Source organism: Drosophila navojoa, chromosome 2 (genome assembly GCF_054131105.1).
Source record: "Drosophila navojoa isolate 15081-1374.11 chromosome 2, UAZ_NAV_1.0, whole genome shotgun sequence".
In the NCBI taxonomy this organism is placed as follows: domain Eukaryota; kingdom Metazoa; phylum Arthropoda; class Insecta; order Diptera; family Drosophilidae; genus Drosophila; species Drosophila navojoa.
Window position 1 is genome coordinate 7,504,198 of NC_142890.1, and position 15,051 is coordinate 7,519,248.

Here is a 15,051-nt window from a genome sequence, read left to right on the forward strand (position 1 = left end):
AATCTAAATTATTACATAATCTCATGACACTCGTCAGCTGTAATAACAAATAAAATACATAATCAACGGATGGCAGGGAGCGGCAAGTGCCACAGACGCAGGCAATTGCAATTGAAATTCTTTGCGATTTAAACAGCGAGGCGCAACAAACCAATTGACGCGATAAAAAACACACACACACATAGATAGACCGGCAGGGCAGGGTAGAAACACACACAGATAGAGAGAGAGTGAGTGAGAGAGAGAGAGAGAATTCTAAAATATGTAAATGCGTTTGTTCCCCTGGTGAAATATAAATAAAATACCAAAACACAAAAACCAACAATCACACACACACACACATAGATACACATATATGGTGTATGTGTGTGTGTGTGTTTTGTTTTTTTCAAACCCAAACAGTTGGAAGAGTCAAACGGGATCAACGGCTCGATGTCGGCGTCTGCGTCGGCGTCGGCGTCAGCGTCGGTCGTTCCCGAAAGTTGAATAACCCAGATGGGCGTATAAACACAGCGTTAAACGCCGGGAGACACTGCATAATATGCGCTCACACACGCTCACTCTCGCACTCTCTCCCACTCTGCCTCCCTCTGTTTCTCTAATACTTGGCAATTTGATTCAGACTGAAATTCCTCATATTAGTTAGTCATCCAGCGCACTTTTAATTCTTAAATATAAATTGCTGAATAATGCCGCCAGTTTCTCGGGAAACTCAGTGACTTCAGCAAATGGGGTAGACCACAAAAGCCAGCTCTGATATCACAGTTAACTAATGTAATGTGCCAGACTCGATGGCCACTGTGGCTAACAAGCTGATTATATACTATTTTTATTTTTCTTCTCACATTTACGACTGTCAAATCAACAGCTTAGCAACGTTTCAGATTTCAATTTAGAGTGCAGGGAATACCCTTAATACATACACTCGGTATATTGAGCATATCCAATTGCATTTCCGATGCGCATAAACTACCCAAAATGCTGCCCTTGCTGCCAGCAAACCCTCAACAAGGATTTTCTATACACATATGTGTGTGTGTGTGTGTGTTTCCATACGCTGTTGAAATTTATGCGAGAGTTTCCTGTTTCAATTAAATTTTATTAGTAACGATAAAATTTTACGAGCTCTTATTGTAATCGAGAAAATGTCAAGAAAAATGCCAATGAAAATGTTAAGCAATTTCATTGCGAGCTCACTACAAAAATGTTTGCCAAAGTTCAACCAAGACGCATAACTCACAAAAGCAAACGCAAATCGGAAATGTCATATAGATATAGCCAAAGTATATATATACTCAATCTGTATATACATATATTGTTAACTGAAATTTAAGGGAATGCTTCAATTGATGCCTTCAATGATTTCCGTTAGAACAACGTCATCGACAGGTTGCTCAAAGCGAACGGGATAATAGGAGGCAGCGTGCCACATTTACTTGATGACGTCGCACAAAGCGCCCACGCCCACGCCCATGCCTACGCCAACGCACACGCCCACGCCCCTGCCCATTGACACGCCCTAGTCGATTGGTAATGAAACGCACAGCTGTTCGCAAAGGCATAAGCAAATAAGTGGAAAGCCATAAATATGCGAAAATGAGTGAAATAAAATTGAAAGGATTTTTTTTTTTGCTTTTGCTTTTGGCTTTTGCTTTTGCTTTTTCTGTTTGCTTGTGTCGCCTTTGCAGGAGAAGCTGCTGTGTGCTGTGTGCCTAAGGCAGATGCCACGTAGGCAAACAAACAGCTAGACAAAGAGGCACAACAACAACAACAACAGCAACATCAGCAGCAGCAGCAACTGCCAAAGATATAGAAAATCTACACACATTACGTATACGCAGCGTGCGCTGGAGACAATAAAAAAGTTGCGTACCAGCAGATGCCATTAAAACGGTTGCGATGCCAACGCCAATGCCAACGCCTACGCCCCCGCCACGCCCATTGCCATTTCAATGGACAGCAGCAAGAAAGCTAGCACAAAGAAGATACACACATACACACATATACATACATATGCACGACCGAAAGGCAGCAGCAAAACAAAAAGCGAAACGAAAATGCGTGTTGAGGTGAAAACTTGTAAAGCTGAAAGCCCGTCCGCGTTCGCTACATTAAACCGTAAAAGCGCAAAGGCAGACGGGAGACTCTTTTGCCATGTATGGAGGATATTTTGCATGCTGCACGGAGAATGCCGTAAAATCCAATTTAATCGCGTAATTTACGCATGATTGGCATCGAAAATGTTTTACAGCCGATGACAACAGCGGCGCCTGCTCAAAGCTCGAGCCACTCGATTTTCTTTCCGTTTTGTAATGTAAATAAAACGAAAATAGCGCGCGAGAGACACTGATAGAGTGTGTGTGTGTGTGTGTGTGTGTGAGTGGGAAAGAGATAGGCACAGAGGGGGCAATGCGTAAGAGGTGCGCAGGGCAGGGCAGAGGCGTGATGACGTCGACGTCGACGCCTACGCGCTCCAACACAAAGGCAAAAATGCGCGCCAAGGAAAACCGAAAATGAAGAAACGAAATAAACAAAACAAAATCGAGAAATAGACGCCGAAAGCGAACGAAACTCAACATAACGGCCACCAAAAAAATACACACACACACATACACAGAGCCAAAATGGCGGCCATATTGCGACGCAGTATTTGGAATGAAGAGCTTGGGCGGCTGCCATTTTGTTTTGTTTTTAGCGCCATCTCACTCACGCCATCATCTCAAAAGGTGTGCGTGTGTGTGTGTTAGTTATTTTTGGGCCAGTGGACCGGCCGGCTTGGCTTGGATGCAAAAAGAAAAAGTTTTATGTAAAACTAAGTGGATCGATTATAATATATATATATATATATATATATATATATATATATATATATATATATATATATATATATATATATATATATATATATATATATATATATATATATATAAACTAAATATTCAAGCAGACCGCATAGCATTAAAGTAAATCTGTTTACATTGTATTAAAGTTAGCCAACAAAATTCCTTAAATTCCCAGCGCATAACTGTGAAATTTTTCATGTTGTTTACTTTGGGATCATGTAGTACATTCCATTAAAAATAAATGTTTATCAGAGTAGTTAATCAATTTGGTAATTATGCGCGAGTAATTGAAGGTTATTAAGTGTGATTCATACATACATACATACATATATATTGCAATAATTATTGAATAGTTCAAGCCAACTTCAACTTCATATGAGATGTTTATATAACTGAGCTGTGCTAAAAACTTTGAGAGTCTCAATGAAACTGATTCAATTATTGAGCTGTTGCTCTGTCTGTGTGTGTGTGTGTGTGTGTGTGTGTGTGTGTGTGAAGTGCATTGAGTGAAATCGCTTTCCACTTGAGCTCTCAGCACTGTGCAACAAATTCAACTAACTGGTTCTGCCAGCTGTGTGTGTGATAAGCCGCATACGATAAGCCCATAAGATTTACAATCGCAGTGCGTCGCGGGATTTCAGCATTTGATATGCGAGTGACACTTGAGCTGCCGATGCTGTCGATGCGCCGGCTCCTGCTGCCGTCTGCTTGATGCCCCCTGGGGAGGGGAGGAGCCACTGTCAACCTAAACTGCGCAACGTTGGCCCACAAATTTGTTCAAATCAAGACACACACACGCACTAGCACACACACACACATACATACATACATATGTATTTGGCATCAGATTGTAGCAGCAAAAAATAACTGTTGCAGTTCCATTTCCACTTCAAATTACTATCAAATTGAATGCAAGCCTTGGGGCACAGCAACTGTTGCAATGCATTTGAATGTCGTGGAAATGCCGCACACACACACACGCACACACACACGCACTGCTGCACATCAAACAATTGCTATTGCCCTCTTTTCACCAACTTTGGCCCCTTTTTTTTTTGTTGCTGTCGAACATTTTAATTTGATTAAATTTCATGTGACCCAAATACCGGAAACAGTTATTTTTGGTTGCCCCAGACGCGCTTCCCCAAAGTGACAATGGACGCCACATTAGGCAAAAAAAAAAAAAAAAACACCAAAAAAAAGAGTAAACGAAAAAAAGAATAAGAAATATAAGGAAAGAACACCCGAAAGAGGAATGAGCTAAATCACGTTTAGGGTGGGGCTGCCCACAAAGATCCATAGGGTTGGAGGATTGGCGGGCTGGCGGGCTGGCGGGTTGGTGTTGTATCTTAAATTATGCGAGGGTTGCCCCATCGCAGAGCCTTTCGTACAGCCAACGGCAGGAAAACAAAGGCACAACAAACAAACGGCTCGCATTGTCGATGATGACGTTGCCGCGCGACTTTGCTGACGTTGATGTCTTCTCTTTTCTAACCATTTTGCCACATGAAAAGCAATTTTCATGCGTGGCTTCTTCTTTGTTAAATGCGTCTCAACTGTGTGCGCATGCATGTGTGTTAGTGCGATTGTGATTCTCTGTGTGTGTGTGTGTGTGTGTGTGTGTGTGTGTGTCAGCGGGCGGTCAACATTGCTGCGTATTTCCGCCACAGAGCCCAAAGTCGTGCCCAAACCCGAGCCCAGGCACAGTCACAGTCACAGGCACGGAGAGCCGGTTTTTCTTCAAAGCAGAAGCAATAATAGCAGCAACAACAACACACAACAACACACACACACACACACACACACACACGCACGCACACACAATCAGCTCAGAGCGTGCGTAAAGTGCGTAACTGTCGCTGTGGCTCCGTTGTACGAAACGGGTTTTCTGCGTGGCGACAGCAACAACAACAACAGCGCTAGCAAACTGTATACGCTGGCTCGCCTCCACAGCTCGCGCCATCTCAGTCGCACACTGGGACAGCGCTGTGATACCATGGTGTGTACAGCTGTTTTCTGTTTATCTCGCACTTTCCGCTTCTTCTTTACATTCGTGTTTTTGTTTACGTTCTGTGGCACGCACACGACCAAAGAGCGCGACCCAACAACAACAACAACAGCAACAGCAGCACTTCCACTCACTCACACACACACGCGCATAGAGGCATGTATATAGAGAAGGGTGTCTCACTCCAGCGAGAGAGAGAGAGCGCGCATGTGTGTGTGTGTGTGTTTGTGTGTGTGTGCCTGGCAAGTTGATTACTGTGATATGGAGCGCAGCGTCTTTTAGTTTCCAGCTTCGTCCTGCATTTGATACAGCTAACAGGCTGTACGCTGACTAACTGCGCATCGGATTTCCCCATGCAATTGCCAATGACTATCCCCAATATATTATCCAATAACTACGCACAGCTCGAGCAGCTCTGGGCCAACGCTTTCACTTTTAAATTAAGTCATAATTTTATACGCAAAAAATAAGCATAATAAACGGAACACAAAGGCCGAGGCAAACAGAGAGAGAGAGAGAGAGAGAGAGAGAGAGAGAGAGAGAGAGGGGAAAAACATAAACCTTAACTTAACCTACATTTTGTGAGCTTATAAAAAAATACTGCGCATATTATAAAAGATCCAAAACTAGATTCAGACTTTGTCTTTTATCAAGTGGTTTCGACTATATTTTTATACAACTGTCCGTCTGTCTGTCTGTTTGTCTGTCTGTTTGTCTGTCTGGCGGTTCGGCAAATAAGAAAAATATTGTGTGCAGATAAAAGCTTAAAATATTTGAGGTTTTCGACTCAACTTCCGGCATAGGCTAAACTGATTAGGGAAACTAGCTTGATAGGAGTTACGGATACAGAATCAACTGATTTTATAGTAAAGTACCTTAAAGAGAGTTATATATATATAGAGTTATATAGAGCTATTTTCCCTGATTTGTGTGGAATATAATTTGGTATATCTTTTAGTTAAATTGAAATTAATTAGCTGAAAAATTCGCCACAAAACTCAAGATGTTTATAAAGGTGGAATAGTCTGTTGTTCCATTGTTTTTTGCTTACCTTTCTTATAAGTTAATTGCTTAAACAGTTTTGATAAAACTATATTCATATCTTTTTCAAATACTAATTAGCTTTTGTTCATTGGAAAACGGTTATTCTAATATATATTTATATTTAAATTAATATACAGCTAAAATTTCTTTGGATTTTCTGACTAAGCAGCGGTACTACAAATAATATACATATATGCTACTTTTATTTATATATGAATATATTATATTTAATTTATATTGATGTGCATGATACATATGTATATACATACATACATATATATGTAATAGAAGTTTCAGAGACCATTTAGGTAAAATAAACAAACATATTAGACAAAATATTATTATATTATATATATAAGTATATACATATATAGAAATCAATAAAGATTTTCAAATCTCGCTTTCGGCGGTCTTTGCGAATTGCAAAGCATTTGTTAATTTTAGATAATTATAATGCACTTTTTGATTATTGCTTATCAGAAGCTGAACAATCAAGAAGTTGTCCCTCAACCTATTATTAGAAAAAAAAAAAAAACTCCTGCTGCTAAAGCCTCTACCTAGTCTCTATGTGAGAGGAGAACTAAAGCATTATTATCGCACATTTTGTAATATGAATTTTCGCTTAAGTAAATCTGTTGTCCATTCCGCATTCCAGATAAAAACACTTCAATAGTTTTGTATGTATGCGTGTGTGTGTGTGTGTGTGTATGCATTTCATCTATCAATATACCCACATATAAATACATATGCTTGCTGCCAATAATCTATTCAATCTCCGCTTCGTTCATGAGGCATTTGCCGAGCACTTTGTGAAAATGTGAAAAGTCGGAGTCCCTTTTTCTCTTTCTCGGTCTCTTCGATAACTAAAGGAAACCCAAACGCAGTGGCCGAAAACCGAAACGTGTCCATGCCTGTCCATGCCGCCGCCTCTCATTTGGCAATCCTGCGCTGCCTGCTGCCCGCTGCCCGCTGCCCGCTGCCCTTTGACCGCCTGCTGTTTAGCCCTGGTCTGGCAGCGGCTAACGACCTGCCACGGGGTCTCGGGTTTTCGCTCGCTGCATTGCTATGGTTTTGTATTTATTTTTCTTTTTTTATGATATTTTGGGCCTGCTAAAAAAAATATAAAATGACAGTTGACGACTCCGGCTCCGGCTGACTGCTCGAAGTTCTGGCTGCACTCTAATGACTAATCGACCTTGGGTCGCAGGTAGAGCCTCAGCAAACTTCGCGCTCTAATTGGAAGCAATAAATTGTTGGGCTGCGCTTAGCATAAACAGCTTGAGCTATGCTATCGCATATGAAGCAATTTGCTGTCATTCTATTTACGCTCAATACTTCAAATCGGTCAACAAGCTGCAATGACCTTTGCTGTGTGCGTGTGTTTTGCAGGTTGAACGACATTCGGTTCCCCTTGGGCTCGTCTCTTGGATTGATGTCAGTGTTGTGTGACGAAAGGCATCAGGAATGTCTGTTGTCTGTTGTCCATCAAATGTCATAGTTTTTCATTTCATTTTTAGTTGTCTTTCGTTTTTCCGACAACTCACTGCTGCTGCTGCTGCTTCTTCTTCATCTTCTTCATTTTTGGGGGGACCCAAATGCCCAGTTTTTGGTCAGTAAGTGACAAATGACTCATATGATAATATACAAAGAAGAAGAACAAGAACATGAACCTGAAATACCCTAGCTGACAGCAGGTTGAGCTGTAGATTGATTTATCATAAGGTCGGTCTGGTAAGGGCGAATGATTTGTTAACGGGTTTCTCTGCTTGTGTCAGTGGTAAATGCTTGCAGTTTACTTAGGATATTCGAAAAAAAACAAAGCCATATATAAAATAGTCAAGAACCATAAGAGAATCTATAAAAATACATATATTAATCACTTCAAATTTTATAGAATTTTTCGATAAATTGAAAGGCTGATATGATATATATATAAACCATATATGATAATATATAACTCCATTTCATAATATTTATCCATTTCATATGCATTTCATAGCTTTAAAAACGTCTTCTTCTCATATCCTACAGCTAGCGTGACAAAGCTCAAATACCCTATAAAAAAGTGAAGCTTGCGATGTCTTCCTCAGCAGAAAACTCGTTTGTGATCTCAAGTTGTGTGATGTGCCTCATTCTAAGCGAAGGGAACGTTTGAAGGTGAGCCCCAAAAACTAAAAACCAAAATCAAAACGACTTTCAAAAACAACAACAACAACAACAACAGCAACAATAAAATGCAGGCAGCTCATTTTAGTTTTTTTCTTACTTTGTTTCGTTTTTATTTTTGGGCCTTTTTCGCTTGAGATTTCAAAGCGCCTTTTTTGTTGTTGTCTTTAATGGTTTGGCTTTAACGGCCTTACACACACACACACACACATACAGCATAAATGCACACCTGACACACACACACACACACACATCCATAGATAAAGCTCACGTTGTGTTTATGCCAGCTTGGTATGTGGGTCAATTTGAAATGGTTTTTGATCAATGCAAAAGAGCCGCTTGAATGATTGAATGAATTGAATGAGTGAAAACTGATTTTAATATATTGACTGCTTACGTTATATACATATACATATATTGATAGTTATGTATATGCATGTCTAGGCCCTTATAAAATCAGAAAAACTCTACTAACATTTTAGATTGCATTAGACTGGCTAAAGAAGGATATTCCTGTTCATATTTAGCACATCCCTTTCACTTCATGAAATTCCCTTGACTTTCCGTTCACAGAGCTTGTTAAGCAACCGCAAAAAGAAAACAAAACAACAACAACAAAAATCGTTTGCTTTTCACTTTCTTTGGGTCAACAGTTGTTGTACTTTTTTTTTTTGTCTCAGCGTGACAGACAGACGAGCAGTCGAACAGTCGCAGATTTATGGCGACTGCGGCACGGCCATGGCCACGGCCATTGAAACATGGTCAACTAAAAAATTGCAGCTGAGAAAAATGAAAGAAGAAGCAAGAAAACTTAAATTAAGTTTTTTTTCGCAGCCCAAATGGATCGACAGAGAGTGAAAATCGAGTCCAAAATTCATGTCAAAGAACAAAACATAATTAAAATACAAAATTCATAAATTTAACGCAACATTTTCGATGGCGTTGGCTGACCGCAGCTGACTGAAGTCGCACTGGAAGCAATCCGGGAGCTGAAGCCAGTCCATGCCCTGCGGAAATGCTAGCTAACAACAGACAGACAGACAGACAGACAGAGCCAGCTGAAATACAATTTTGAACTTGATAAACGATGTCTGACAGTTGCACGTACATAGATGAAGAGTTTTCAGCTTTAATTATGTTGGGCAGGTAAATAATAATCTAACGATATTTGAGGGCTGTCCATTGATTCATTGGCTGGTAATTAGGCGGCTGACGCGGCGTATACGTCATCGTGAATTGAACTGAAAATGCGAGCAACAAGTTTCTCGCATTGAAATAACCTTAGAATAAATTGCCTCACGTTTCCGTCAAGCACACACACACACACACACACACATGCACACTCAGGTACTCTACGCCAGAGAGCCGGCCAAACTAGTTGGGGAGTGTAACAGCAGCAACTGTATGGGTGTGTGTGTGTGTATGTGTGTGTGCGTGTGTATTTACTCGTTGCCATAAACAAAAGGCTGTTGCTCAAGTCGAACAAAAATTCAAATTCAAATATTTTTTTAGACTGCGTTTTCCCCATTTACGTAGCAACAGACAACAACAACAACAACAACAGCAGCAGGCCAAATACAACAATGGCTCATTGTATGAAAAAACAAAAACAAATGAAACTGGCTCGCAACGCACGTGAGCATCACATGCCCAAAACATCTAGCGAGGACAGCCTGTAGATACTGATAATGATATATACATACATATAATATATATATATACATACTTTTATTTTACGTCACATATAATCTATATGCATATAGACATTCGTCTGCATATTTGAGTTGCGATTATGAAACTCAGTTTCTAACCAATTACAACGCAAAAACAAAAGCAACGAAAAATCAAAAAAAAAAAAAATAAGCTTCGATTTGAATCGAGTTGATTTGTAAATTTTGGGTGTGTAATTTATTTACCAACTAGCTGAGCAGTGTGGCTACCGATGAGGTCATAAACCACATACATAACATAAGGGCTAAATGAAGCTCGTTGAAAGAGAGGCAGACAAATGAAGCTTAAGCTGGATAAATTGTGGGTTAAACATAGATCTTTTTTTTTCAAAAAATATGCTAAGTATTTCAATCGAAAAAGAATAGAGTTATTACAATTTTTGCTTGGTATCAAAAAGTTTTTATAAATACTTAGAATCATCCATACTGTAAAAATAATTTCAATTAATTACCAATAAGTTGTGCTTTATGACAAATATAGATTACAAAATGAAAACAAAATTAAAATAGCTCTCTAATAGATCGTCTTTGAAATACTCTTGGTTAAATTCTAAAAAATTAGCAAATTATATGTTATATACATATATGAAAATGTTGTAGAGCTTTCAAAGTTCTGTTTAGCTACATACGTATCTAAAACTAAAGGAAATACCGTTTCTATATTGATCAAAAGAAAGAAAGCTCATTTCAATAAAAATTTTATTTTGTTTTGTTTTCAAAAAGCAAAAACGTGAGCTCAGGGTCAAACGCGTGAGAGTACTATTTTTAGAAGCAGCATAGGCAAAAAAAAAAAAATATATATATATATATATATATAAGAAAACAGTGTGCCCACATCTTGTGAGATCGATAAAACTATGGGAATGAGATGTTGGCGCTGCGCATCTGATAGATACATTGAGACAGAGCTCTCGCTCTCTTCCAGCTACAGCTGACAAACATATTGACAAGTCACACGGAACAGATACGGGCGTCTGAGTTGGCATTGAGACTGGCTATCTCGATACGTATCTGTGTACCTGTGTGCCTTTGTATCTGTAACTGGGTATCTCACAGCTCGCTCACACACGCCCCACTCAGTGCAATGCGATTGCAAAAGTACGAGTATTTAGCGATTATTAGTGGAAAAGCTACAGCCGAGAACAGGCGGAAAACAAAGGCAAAAAAACTAAAGCACTGAGCGAGTGTAGGAAGTGAAACGATAAATGAGCGCAAGTGAACGAGAGAGAGAGAGAGAGAGTGAGAATGGGATGTGGAGATAAATAGAAAACGCAGTTCGAGGCTGATGCCGGTCTCAATCGTCTCTGTGTGTGTGTGTGTGTGATTGTTTCTATCTTTCAGATACAAATGGTGGAACATGTAGCAACGCTTATTAAACAATCTATGACAACTATCAACAGCATCACTTTACGTATGTAGTTCTGCCTGGCTTATGACGCAATTGAGCAGCAATAGCGAATAATCTATATAATTAGCTTTGAGAAGCGTAAGTCGTATGAGAATTTTCAATTGAACGCCCCGGCTATAGTCGATGTATATGCCCCCTTTGTATGTATGTATTATAGAGCAAAGTATGTTTATTTAACCCTGAACATGTATCGCACATTGCTTTTATTTCTTTTTATTTAAATTTTCTTCGTTTTTCCCCCCATTTTAGTCTAGCGAATTCCTTCACGAATTTAATGCTAAACAAATTTTGTATTACGACATCGATGGCACCGTCATGAGCAACAGAATCGGCATCGGCATCGGAATCGAGCGATTCTATAAATGCCAGCAAGATGTTTCACTTCTTCTGCAATCGTGACGAGTGACGTAATTGCTATTGGGGCTGTGGCCCGGTAAACGATTGCAACGTCAACTCAGATGTCAGAGAGTCAAAAGTCTTCTCAAATAATCATAAACTAAATCATTTTATTATACAACATAATTGAATTTATTTTCGATTCGTGTTGATCGACTCTCATGCTAAAAAGTTGTGAATTTTCTCTCTCTCTCTGTGCCTCCATCTCTCGCATTAGTTAAGATCTAGACTTGTGTAGACAACTGTAGCTTGAATATATTGAAATTTGTTTGATGCGGCTTTTGTGGATTTGGGCCATCCCGGGGCAACTGTGGAAGAAGGCCACACTCATTCAGTTAGCCGCGTTAACCCAGTTACGTGACTCTGAAACGCGAAATGCGACCCCCAAAACCAATTTGCCGTGCCACATAGAAATGCATTGAATGCACATAAGTGCACAAAAAGCACACATACTATATATGTATATATATATATATATTTATGTACATATACATAGAGATGCACACACGCACACGCACACGCACACTCACACCCACACACACACACACATACACTCAAAAGCACATAATGTGTGCAGCTATGCTGCCCCCTAGCATTGTTCGGCTACATAGATACATAGATATGTATTATATGTGGCAGGGTATATACATATATATATGTATAAATGTGTGTGTGCACACCCCCAACATGCTGGCTGGGGCTGGGATTGACCTTGGCACAGTTTCGAATGCCGCCAGCAGCTGCTCAGTTCTGGTTTTTTTTTTCATGGTTCTCTTTGTGGGCGGACGCAACGTGCAACCAAGCTGAGGCGATCCAATCCAATATATAACTGAAGCTTCATATATATGTATGTATACTATATATAATTGTCCTATGGCAACTCTAAATGGTAATTCAACTAATATGATCTTAAAATAGATTTGTCTATGCAATGCAATTTCTTGGTGTGTTTTTTTTAGCAAAATGTATAGATATAATTGAATCTAAGTTCCATAAAATTCGGGAAATCGATTCAGATATTTCATGAAGCTTTGCAAACTTATATTTAAATGCTCTTGAAACTTAAAAAAAAAACGTTACGAAGTAGGATTTCTAGATGGATTCGTATAGCCCGTCATGTTTTTCTTTTAATTTTTAGTTTAAGTCTTTCAAGTCATTAAATTAATTCCATTTCAAAATCTTTTATTTCTATATATAATTCAAATAAATGAGATTAACATCTAGTTATATTCACCATTGAGTAGTCATAATAATAATCATAATGGATGTGTGACTCACCTCATTTCCAACTGTGGTTATCTTGACCAAAACCTCATCTTTGGCGACATCATGGTAGACCACATCGCCGCTCTGTTCGCGTCCATTGTAGGTGAGAAAGATGCGCTGGCCGGGCTGCAAGTGAATGCTCATAATGGATCGAAAGCCGGGTCCGATGAGATCCGATTCGCGGAACTCCTTGATCATGGCGTTACGGCGTAATGCCTGGGCCGGACTGATGTGCACGTTGGCGGCGGCAGCGGCGCGTCGCGTCTCCACAATAACCGATTCCGAGGATGAGGATGTGGACGAGGGCGAGAACGAGGAGGAGGACGAGGATGGGGACGAGGACGAGGACACGGACGCGTTTGCGGACGCGGATGACAGCGATTGGGTCTTAAAATCAAAGCGTACCATATAGCGAGTGTCGGCATTCAGTTGGGCATCGCCTGGTGTCAAAATGGTGGGCGGCGGCATCGGATCGGCCGTGGCGGACATTGACGTGGGCGTCTTAACGTCCTGGATGACGCCCGAGTACCAGAGGCCGTCGGGGCCAGGTGCGCACACCTTGGTGCCAATGATTGAGCGTTTGGCCAAGCGGCGGCTGGTAGACATTTTGCTAAGCTTCACTCACGGGGTTGACTTTCTGGAAGAGTGGGGAGTGCGGGTGGGGGCCTACCAAAGGTTTAGCGAGTTTGTCTTTCTTTGCAGTTTTTTGTCACACTACGATTTCAACGATTTTCCGTATTATCTCTTGCTGTTTGTTTGGTATTCTATTTGCTTTTTTGTTGTTGTTGTTTTTGTTTTTTTTTTTTTTAGTTGAGTTTTTACTATGAATTTAGGAGTTGAACTTGGTTTGTTTGGCTCGCAGCAGCATTTTTAACACTTGACATTTTCTGCTTCTTATTCTCCTTCACCTGCTTCTTCTTTACTCTGAATTTCTTTAATTCTTTTTTATTATTTTTTTTTTTTTTTTAATTTATTTTGCACACACTTTTTATTGCACTTTCGTTTCGTCGTGTTTGGAAAACAACTCCAACAACTTGTTGCACAGTGTTCTCGCCGTGGCGCTACCGTTTATTGCGGAAAGTATCTTCAACTTAAGTCTGGGAAACGTTTTTGGTTAATTTGTAAACGTTGATCTTGTTCAGCTCGATCAGTTCTTTGATAATGTTCTTATGGTATAGCTCAAGGGACAGGGTGACACGCTGATTGAGATGCTGATTGAACAGTTGGCGCTGGACGGGCGTACTCCTATTTAGATGTGGATGCAGTGCATCTGCTGGGCCGAACCGTTTCACATGCTCGCTGTGCGTTGTCTTGTTGACGTTGTTGTTGTTGTTGTTGTTGTTGCGTTTGTGCCTAAGCATAATCCAATTTTAAGCGTTTGCAGCCTCAGCTTGACAGCGGTTGGCAAATCACAAGGGACAAACAGAAAATCGGACAAACCGGGAATTTGTTGGAGTTGCTCTAAAGCGGATGTCACATAAATTTCGATCTGCTCACACTTTTTTTTAAATCTCTTCACTTATCGATATGTTGTTCTTTGCAATTGTTGTTGTTGTTGTTGCTAATGTGCACGGACTGATTGGCGTTTTATTAAGACACAAATATACCACTGTATATATATATAGATATATATACATGCATATATATTTATTTATATTTAAATATATATATTTATTGCTCACTTTGCTTTCACGCTGCTTTCGCTGCCGGTCGTTTCACTTTTTCTTTTCTTTCTTGCAAGTTTATTTCTTTCTTCTCACACACACATATGCACACAGTGGCACTAGCACAAAACACGCACTCAGAATACACTAACAAAGCGCGAGAGAGCAAAATGGATGCAATCTGCTGTCGCCGCTTCTGATGCTGCACTGTTTACTGTTGCTATTGTAGTTGTTGTAGCTGTTGTTGTTTGTTGTTGTTTTTTGTTTTGTTTTTTTTTTTTGTTATTGCTGGGCATTACCCAATATGTTTGATTGCATTCAATTAAGATGCATTTACACTGTTTATCATTAGCTATTTTATTTTCGAATTTATTCGTATTGTTTTGATTTGTTCAGTTTATTTGTTGTTGTTGATATTTTCTATTTGTTGGCGTCTACGTTGACGACGAGGGCGACTCGCAATAAGCGCTTATCGGTCTGTACACGAGAGTTGGCTATCAAAGACTGAGCGAGCGAGCAACGAGTT

General features: G+C 39.9%; 2 protein-coding genes across 3 annotated transcripts in view; both read right to left on the minus strand.

Moving 5' to 3' along the window:
* The window catches only part of Glut4EF (Glucose transporter 4 enhancer factor), a 152,247-nt gene extending 138,780 nt beyond the window's left edge, over window positions 1-13,467 (minus strand). For both annotated transcript variants that reach the window (XM_030383971.2, XM_030383970.2), the window contains exon 1: window positions 12,874-13,467. In XM_030383971.2, the coding sequence (XP_030239831.1) occupies window positions 12,874-13,467 (594 nt within the window). The remainder of the gene's footprint in view (window positions 1-12,873) is intronic.
* A 145-nt stretch (window positions 13,468-13,612) lies between these two features.
* On the minus strand, window positions 13,613-15,051 carry LOC108658126 (uncharacterized). The gene has a single exon (XM_030383977.2). The coding sequence runs from the start codon at window positions 14,220-14,222 to the stop codon at window positions 13,953-13,955; it is 270 nt and encodes an 89-aa protein (XP_030239837.1). The 5' UTR covers window positions 14,223-15,051; the 3' UTR covers window positions 13,613-13,952.

Bases quoted from the DNA above. Each gene is read 5' to 3' on its own strand.
- LOC108658126 (XM_030383977.2), bottom strand. From the start codon at position 14,222: ATGCTTAGGCACAAACGCAACAACAACAACAACAACAACAACGTCAAC.